The 7919-nt window shown below is 57.7% G+C and overlaps 2 protein-coding genes across 4 annotated transcripts in view; one reads left to right on the top strand and one right to left on the bottom strand.

Moving 5' to 3' along the window:
- CLN3 (CLN3 lysosomal/endosomal transmembrane protein, battenin) overlaps positions 1–6297 on the bottom strand; it is an 11880-nt gene extending 5583 nt beyond the window's left edge. The window contains exons 1-11 of one of the 3 annotated variants that reach the window (XM_059415011.1): positions 5856–6292; positions 5627–5750; positions 5000–5204; positions 4709–4813; positions 4468–4546; positions 3144–3240; positions 1763–1834; positions 1329–1408; positions 1103–1188; positions 536–608; positions 279–422 (exon numbers count right to left, since the gene is read on the bottom strand). In XM_059415011.1, coding sequence (XP_059270994.1) covers positions 279–422; positions 536–608; positions 1103–1188; positions 1329–1408; positions 1763–1834; positions 3144–3240; positions 4468–4546; positions 4709–4754 — 677 coding nt within the window. In that variant the 5' untranslated portion in view covers positions 4755–4813; positions 5000–5204; positions 5627–5750; positions 5856–6292. Of the gene's footprint in view, positions 1–278; positions 423–535; positions 609–1102; positions 1189–1328; positions 1409–1762; positions 1835–3143; positions 3241–4467; positions 4814–4999; positions 5205–5626; positions 5751–5855 lie in introns of all 3 variants that reach the window. The other 2 variants (XM_059415009.1, XM_059415010.1) reach the window with 2 other exon arrangements.
- A 423-nt stretch (positions 6298–6720) lies between these two features.
- The window catches only part of APOBR (apolipoprotein B receptor), a 4949-nt gene continuing 3750 nt past the window's right edge, over positions 6721–7919 (top strand). The window contains exons 1-2 of the mRNA XM_059415008.1: positions 6721–6804; positions 7145–7919. Of these exons, the coding sequence (XP_059270991.1) occupies positions 6748–6804; positions 7145–7919 (832 nt within the window). The 5' untranslated portion in view covers positions 6721–6747. The remainder of the gene's footprint in view (positions 6805–7144) is intronic.

Below are 7919 nucleotides of genomic sequence, written 5' to 3'. Positions count from 1 at the left end.
CCCCCCCCCCGCCCCCCCTGCCAGCCACTCATCTCGGGATCCACTCCATACTGGATGCCAGGTGTGCGTCTCCCCCCAGGGAAGCAAGGAGTGCTGGAGAGGTGAGGCACCCTATCGCACCCTGTAGAGCCAACACGCAGCAGCTCCAGAACTCAAACCAGTCCTCTCCCAGGCCGGAACCCACATGCCCTCTTTACGAGGCTGCTGGGATCTGGAGATTGGGAGCCTGATCTAGTTCTCCCCTGGGCTCCCTCATCCGCCCAGCCCAGGCAGCCTACCTGGCCAGCAGCAAAGCAGGGACACCCAGCATGGACAGCAGGGTGTGCTGCGGGGAGAGGCCGGCCTGGGTGAGGCCCAGATAGGACAGCGCTCCCAGCAGCCCAGCTCCCCCAGTGCCTGAGGACCACCAGGAGATCACAGCCCTGAGAAGAAAGGGAGAGCTGAGGAAGGACCCAGGCCTGCACCCGGGGCTCCTCTCGCCCACTCCCAGCACACCCGGGGCTGCTCTCACCCACTCCCAGCTCCTCCTGCTTACCTGGGGTAGAAGGCGGTGAGCGAGAGGAAGGTGACCTCCCCCAGGCCGGACGAGATACTAGCCAAGACCACACCTGGGGGGGTGGGACAAGCATGGCGATGGCCACACGTGGCCTCCGCCGTCCCCCCAATCCCCTGAGGGGTCCGGCCACGGCCTCCCTTGTGTCAGCTCAGATCCCTGGACAGGGGGGCTTCTGGGAGGAGAACTTACCCGCCCCCCCACATGCCTCTCACAGGGCATGGGACCCCTCTCTACCCAGTTACCGACACCGGAGCAAGAACTCACCCTGGACGCCTCGGCCGCCCCTCCCTCCCCCCGTCATGGAGTCCTGGTGACTCTGCTCATCTCGAGCTCCGTGTACTACACCCCTTTCCTCCAGTCTCTGCACCCTGACCCCAACCACCCCCCCAAGATGACCTCGTCTCCCATCTCCTCCTCATGACAGGCCCAGCAGGCTTCTGAGGGTTACAAAAACAATCCCCTTCCTCTCCGAAGTTGGGGAGGGTACCCCACAATGCTGTTCCGGCTCCTCTGGGTTCCCCACCTGACACAAAACCTCACACTCACCGCACAGGCTGGTCCCCACTGAATGTGAAAACGCAACCAGGAGGAAGCTTCCGGCAGCACAAATCCCACTGACGAGAACCCGGGGGCTGAGGGCCAGAGGTAGGAGGGAAGAGGGGGGTCAACCTCTGCCTGCAGCGCCCTGACCCTCCCGCCACTGCCTGGGCCCTCACGGCCGCCCCGCTCTTGGGGTCCTGCCTGCCCTTTTGCCGGCCACCCCCTCTCAGACCTGTAGGGCAGCAGGTGCAGACCCAGGGGAGCCAGCAGTTTGATGACGAGGGTGGGGAGGATATCTGCCAGGAGCACTGCCTGGAACAGAAGAACGGAATGAGACCCCCGATGGTCCCAGGGACAAGCCTCCCAACCAAGTGACCAAGGGCAGACCGACACCTGCTACAGACACAGGCTCTGAGGTCAGATAAGTCTGGGTTCAAGTCCCAGCTCTGGGGCTCCTTAGCTTTGTGTCAAGAGCTTCAGTTCCCTTGTCTGAAAAATGGAGGCTGGTTACAGCGCTCAGCTCGTAGGACTGCTGGGGATTACATGAGCCGATGGACGCCACACACAGAAAAGGCTCAGCAAATGTCTTATTTATGATAATCACGACGGCCGCAGCAGGTGCTGAGGGAGGGGGCGGGGGGTGGGGAGGACCAGATGGGTACTCACCGCCGTGGAGACGGAGTTGCAGTCAAATCGAGAGGAGCTATTGTGGGGGGTGAGGGGTGGGTCCGGGTTCACCTGGCGACAGAGGAAGGTCTTTCACCCAGAGAGGCAAGACGTGACACAGAAAGGGCCTGGCTCCAGTGCCAGCTCAGCCCTGACTTGAGGGATGGCCTTGGGTCAACACTGGCCTTTTGGGACCTCAGTTTCTCTATGTGCACAATGGGGCCGGGGAAGCTTACCGCACAAAGCTCAAACTAAGGACCCGAAGCCCTAAGATGGCCCCGTACATGGGCTCTAGTTGGGTAACACACTCAGGAGCTTTCGTTTTTTAAAAATTGAGGCTTCCAAATTTGTACTGTCATTCTAGAACAAGGCACAGGTAGGCGAGTGAGCCGCATCCTCCCTAAGCACCTTATTTCCTCCGATCTAAATATATTTATAAGGACTTCTTCTAATGGAGGCCTGGGTGTGGTTGCCACACCGGTTTCGGGGAGCGGGCCTCTCTGTGCCCAGTCTGGAAATGCATCCCTCTCTCCGGAGAATGAGAAAGGAGGGTGGGCTTAAACCACACCCCCACGGGGACCCTTTCCTCTTCGCCCTACTCCCCTTAGGCCCCCAGGAGGACGTCCCGTTTTTTAAAGCCCTGGGACTCCGAGCCTGGTCTCATTTGTTTCCCTGCTGGGCTCATGTGTGGACCACCTGAGCACCCCTTGACCTGAGGACTTGAAGTAACTACCTTAGGCAGACGCGTGAATATGTAAATGCCAACGTTTTAAATAATTCTATGAAGTCTTTGTAGCTACTCAGCCAAGGGGGAAAATGGCTTTCCAGAAAAGCTGATCTTGGACCAAATTCCCTGCTGGACTTGAACTTGCAAGGTGGTGGCTGTAATCCTTTGGCACTTACACCTCCCCAGCCCCACCCCCGCCTCCAGCTCATCATAGACAAAAGGTTCTTAACTAGAGGTGATTATACCCCCCAGGGAACATCTGGCAATGCCTGGAGACCTTCTCCTCTGAACTACTGAACAGGAGGTATGCTACTGGTAGAGGACAGGGGTGCTGTTAAGCACTGTACGATGCCCAGGAAAGCCCCAGAACAAAGAATTCTCCAGCCTAAAATTAACAGCGCTGCGGTTAAGAAGCGCTTTCATAGACCATGGCCCCACCCAGCCAACCTTTGAGTTTATATACGTGGCACCAATCGATGCTTAAAAACCCTTCCTTGCTCTGTGGTCTGGGAAGCTGGAACTTCAGCCCCCTTGCCCCACCCCTGGGCCACCCCCATTCCGTTACTTTCTCAAAGGGGGTTCCTGCTCTAGGGGGAGTCCCCCATCTTCCCATAAGGACTAAATATGGTGGTGGCATTAGAGACGGTCACTTACATGGCTCTGGTTCCCAGATGCCCTCTGGTGGCTAAGGATGTCATGCGCAGCGCTGAGCATCACCACGTAGGAGAAGTTGTTACAAAGGCCCAGGAGCCTGGAGTGAGCAGGATAGGCTTTTTTTCCCCATCAGTTTTATTGAGATATAACTGACATATAAGAACAGATCTTAAACCTCCTTCCAGGCTTAATCCGCTCACAGTCCTAGCACCAAATCTCCCCTTCCTGTGGCCTTCCAACAGCTCGCCTGTTCTTCTCTCTCACCAGGCCCCATTTCCATTTCGGTGGTAGGGCTAGAAATCCAGGATTTGGGATGACAGACTTGGGTTCACATCTCATCTCTCCCAGGAAGAGAAGAGAGTCATCAAAGATGACTCTCCCTCCAAGCTCCCATCATGGTGCAGTGCCTGGGGCGTTTCTCACGCACTGATCCATGCTCTCTGACGTGTTGTGGAACAGCAGAAAGACCCTGGAGCTTGAAGCCCAAAGGTCTGTGTTCAGGTTCCACACCTGCTGCTTCCTACCTGAGTGGCCTTGGGCTACCCACGTGTAAATGGGGACACAGGTTTTCCTTCTCACTACTTCACAGGGTGCTGTGGGGTTAAAGGATGATCCTACCAAAGCCCTTTATGACCCCTACAAGAAGGATCTTTTCTTGCTTACTCTCATTTCCCAGAGCTGCACTCAGTGATGGGAAAGGAACTGGGCCCAGTGCCAGAGATTTCATGGGCTCTTTTCACAAGCCCAGGAAGTGGTTCCGAAGCCTTTCTTCCCATTTTGCTGCTGTCGAGAAGAGAGGCTCAGAGAGGTGATGGGACTCTTTCGGAATCACACGTGAAGCCACGTCCAACCCAGTGCGCCACCTAAGCCCTCAAGGTTCAGGTTAGCACTAGAAGGGTTTCCCAAGGCTCAAAACTGGAATGATTTCAGGAGGTAGATGGACGGCCTTTTAAAAAAGTGTAGATGCATTCATTAAAACGTGCATTAGGAAAAACACTGGCTTCCTGTCCAGAGCAGTGATTTAAAGTTTTCTCCTAAAAAAATACATGTATTTACAAATTTAAAGTCTGAATTCCTTGGAGTGAAAACATGAAGTAGTCCCCCAGCCGACAGGAGGACCTGGTCCAAGCCTGAAGGTGGGAGGTAAGTGGAGTCCAGTGTTGGAAGTTTCCAAGCTGCCTTAGGGCAAACCAATGGCTTCGGTCAATATTTGTGAATTCAGCTCCTTTCTCACGGCTCAGCTCTTTCGTCCCTTTTCCCTCCTGTTGCTCCCCAACTCTTCCCACCCCATTTTTACTTCTGCTGCAGTCCTCGGGCCACTCACCAGAAGCCCATCACGTTCCTCCAAAGGGCGCCCTGCCGGTCCAACAGAGGGGACCGAGGTTCCGGGGCCGTCTCCTCCCCTGGCAGGGCGAGAAGGAGAGAGCATGACCCCCACCCCACTCGCCGGTGCACGAGGGCCCCACGGGCGTCCTCCCTGGGGCCGAGCCAGCGCCCGAGCCCCGAGTCAGGTGGGTCGCGGGGCAGAGGCTGTCCCTCTCGGGAGCGCGGGCGGGAATACGCACCCTCGCAGTCCGAGAGGCGCCGCCGCGAGCCCGCGCGGCCTCCCATGGCTTCGCGTTCCGCGTCCGCGAGGGTCCAGGGCCGGCTGCAGCCCGGCGGCGGAGGGTCTGCGACACAGGACAAGGATCCACGCCCCACTGCAGGGCCCCGCTCCGGCTTCCCCGCTGCACCCGCGCGGGGCGACGCACCACGTTACCCCGGGGGCCCATCTCGCGCCCTCGCACACCCACTCGGCCCCACCCACGGGACGCTGCCCCGGCCCCCGTGAAGGCAGGGGCCTCCGCGGTCTGTACCTTTAAGAGCAGCGGCGAGTTCGGCGCGGAGGGGCCGCGGCTCGGCGGGTCACGTGACAGCGCCCGCGGGGCCCCTCATCACGTGCTTGGAGGTCACACCCCCCGCAACTTCCGGGTGCGCGCTCTGTCTCGGCTTCGGGCTCTCCCAGCCTCGGGACGGGGGCCCGACAGAGGCCGGGAGGACCCCGGAACCGCTGCTCTAGCCCTGGAGCGGGTGGGATCAACGAGAGGAGCCGTAGCGTTAGAGCAGCGGGACGCGAGGGCTTGGCCTTCCTTGCCAGGACTAGGCATGGCGGCGAGCTGCTTCAGCTCCTTTGCCGGCCCTCCATTGCCAGAAATAAATATGGCCACCGGGCTACTCTAGTCCTGCTTCGGGGGATTCTGATTCCTCTCTGTCGCCCTTAGACGGCTTCAAGACCTGAAAATCAAGATAACTCTCGGGAGTCTGTCTATTGGCAATATCCCAAGCATTAAAGAGATCCCTTTCCCCAAATTATCCCAGAACGAAAGAATATCCCAGAAATATCGACCCCCTGGGGTTACACGTGAGAAAGCTAAAGAAGGAAAGTTGCTGGTAGTGATACAAGGTTAGACCTAAAGCTGGCGGGACAGTAGGAGCTACAATACCAGAGGCAGACATGCTTGGCTCCGCAGGCTGCGGTGGGACTCCTGCCTGCATCAAGAATGCTTAGACCAGAGGATTCTAGGGCTTCTGATTCTGATTCCGATTCTGTGATCTCATCTGGTTTGTCTAGTTGGAAATTTGGAAAGTGGGGATCAGGCAGGGGATTGCGGGAAGAGGTGTAGATCAAGGTCGCTTCCTATAGTTCAAAATAAGAAGTGATTGTTCTCTTACCTTCCTCTAGGTGGTCAAGCAGCATCCTGAGTTTTCTTCATTGAGTCCTCCTGCTAATCTCTTCTATGGGCTTCCACCAGCTGGTGCTCACCTCTGCCAGCTCTTTCTCACCACCAAGTCCTCAGACTGCGATTTGAAATGTGCCCCCTTTGGTCTGCTTCCCAGGTTACTCAACCAGTGAAAAATGGGGTCCTACTACCCATGCGGGACCCTACAAACTCAGTAACATGTCACACATGGCCTCTGCCTTTGAGGAACTCACAGGAGCGTGGGCGGTAGACACAAATAACCACAATACAAAGCTGGGCCAAGTTTTGTTTCACAAGAATGACTACAGATGAGGGAATGGGCACTGGAGCCACCAATCCAGCCCCTTCTTCCCCTTAAGGAAGCATTAATGACCCTAAAATGAGAAGCCAAAGCTCTTACCAGCCCCTCTGCACTCCCACTCCTTGTCTCTAGGCAAAACAGGAACCACAAACCCCAGCTTCCTCTCACAGAGTGGCTGTGGCTTGGGGGGAGCAGGAAATGGCTGAGGTGTGAATACAAGACCTGAGTCACTTGAGCTGCTCTTGCCACACGCCCCCTCCCCCCGCTCCCCTCCCCCATTCTGAGGTCGTCTGCTCCCAGGTTTTTCTTTATGGTCTCCCCCCCCTTGCTCTTCAGCTCCAAATAGGCACCTGAGTCCCCTGTGCGATGCACACCCATTGCCCAGCCCAGGCTGGGAGCTGCTGTGGGCATTGCAGAGGGTGGGCAGGGCCTGGATAGGGGGTGCGTCAGGGAGACACAGGGGAAGAGGAAGTGTCTTGGGCCCTGGGGAAGACTGCCTTGTCTCAGTAGGTGGGGGCGGTCATTTGTCAGCTTTCTGGACACACAGACAGAGACAGACAGGATGGATTTCCTCCGGCTACATCTCCCTGGGCTGCATCAGGCCTTGCGGGGGGCGCTGGTGAGAGGGGCAAAGAGATGCCAGAGAATTTCACCCTGCTCCCTGGGGCCTCACCTTCCCTCCTTTCTTTGAGACTCTCCTCATACTCATGATCCCTTTCTCAGGATCAGGTCGCCTCCTAGCCTGATCGTTTCTGGATTTCAATCCCCCCCACCTCCATAAACAACATCCACCTACCCCAAATCTAGCCCCTTTCCTCTTCCTTCTGCAAATCCAGTTCTCTTTCCCCTCCTAGAGCCCAGACCCCTCGTCTGTGGCCTGAGTTCCTCTGGGGCAGGGTCCCAAGGGAGAGGGCTGGGGCTCCCCTTAACGCCTCTGTCTCCTCCCCCTTCCCTTCTAGGATTCCCTCAGCTCCTTTGTCTCCTACCTCATGGGAGATGAAGTCCCTACTGCAGACAGGAAGGCGGAGAGGGCGGCCGAGGACCTGGGAGAGGTGGCTGCGGGAAGGCAAGGGAGACCTGAACAGAAGGAAGCCCAGGAGGCCCTGGAGGGCCTTGGAGGCAGCCAGAGCCAGGAGGATGGAGAGCTCAGAGGGCCCAGAGAAGCTGGAAGACGCCAGGAGGGAAGTTCAGCTACAGAACAGACCTGGGCTTGGGAAGAAGGCAGCTCCCACAGGTCTCAGGCAGAGAGGCAAGACACTGGGGTCCAGGAGGCAGCCAAGGTTGCCAGGTGCCAGGAACCAAGGGCCCACTTAGAGGCCAGAAAGGAGTCCGAGGCAGGGTCTGAGGCTGGTGGAGACAACAGCAGCCAAGCCCAGGAGAGTCAAGGGCCCAGTGAGCAGGAAGTGAAGAGAGAGGAGACACTAAGAACCCGGGAACAGGAGGAGGAGGCGGAAGAGGTCAGGGAAAGAAAACCAGAGGTGGCCAGGAAGGCGGAGTCAGAGTGGACCTGGCACAGGGAGCCTGAGGGGGTGGAAGGTGCCGATGGGCAGAAGGTAGCAGGGGACAGCAGGAAGTCTCTAGAACCGGCCAAGGAGGCAACTGCAGAGGAGATCCAGGGGTCTGCAGCCAAGCAGGCCAGGCAGGAAGAAGAGCTGATGGTGGTCCTAAGGGGTAGTGAAGGCACAAGGGCACAGGAAGCACAGGAGTCGGGGACAGAATGTGAGGACAGGACAA

Source organism: Mustela nigripes, chromosome 11, assembly GCF_022355385.1.
Source record: "Mustela nigripes isolate SB6536 chromosome 11, MUSNIG.SB6536, whole genome shotgun sequence".
NCBI classification, from domain to species: domain Eukaryota; kingdom Metazoa; phylum Chordata; class Mammalia; order Carnivora; family Mustelidae; genus Mustela; species Mustela nigripes.
The sequence above is the reverse complement of the archived record's forward strand: the minus strand, read 5'-3'. Positions and strand labels throughout refer to the sequence as shown.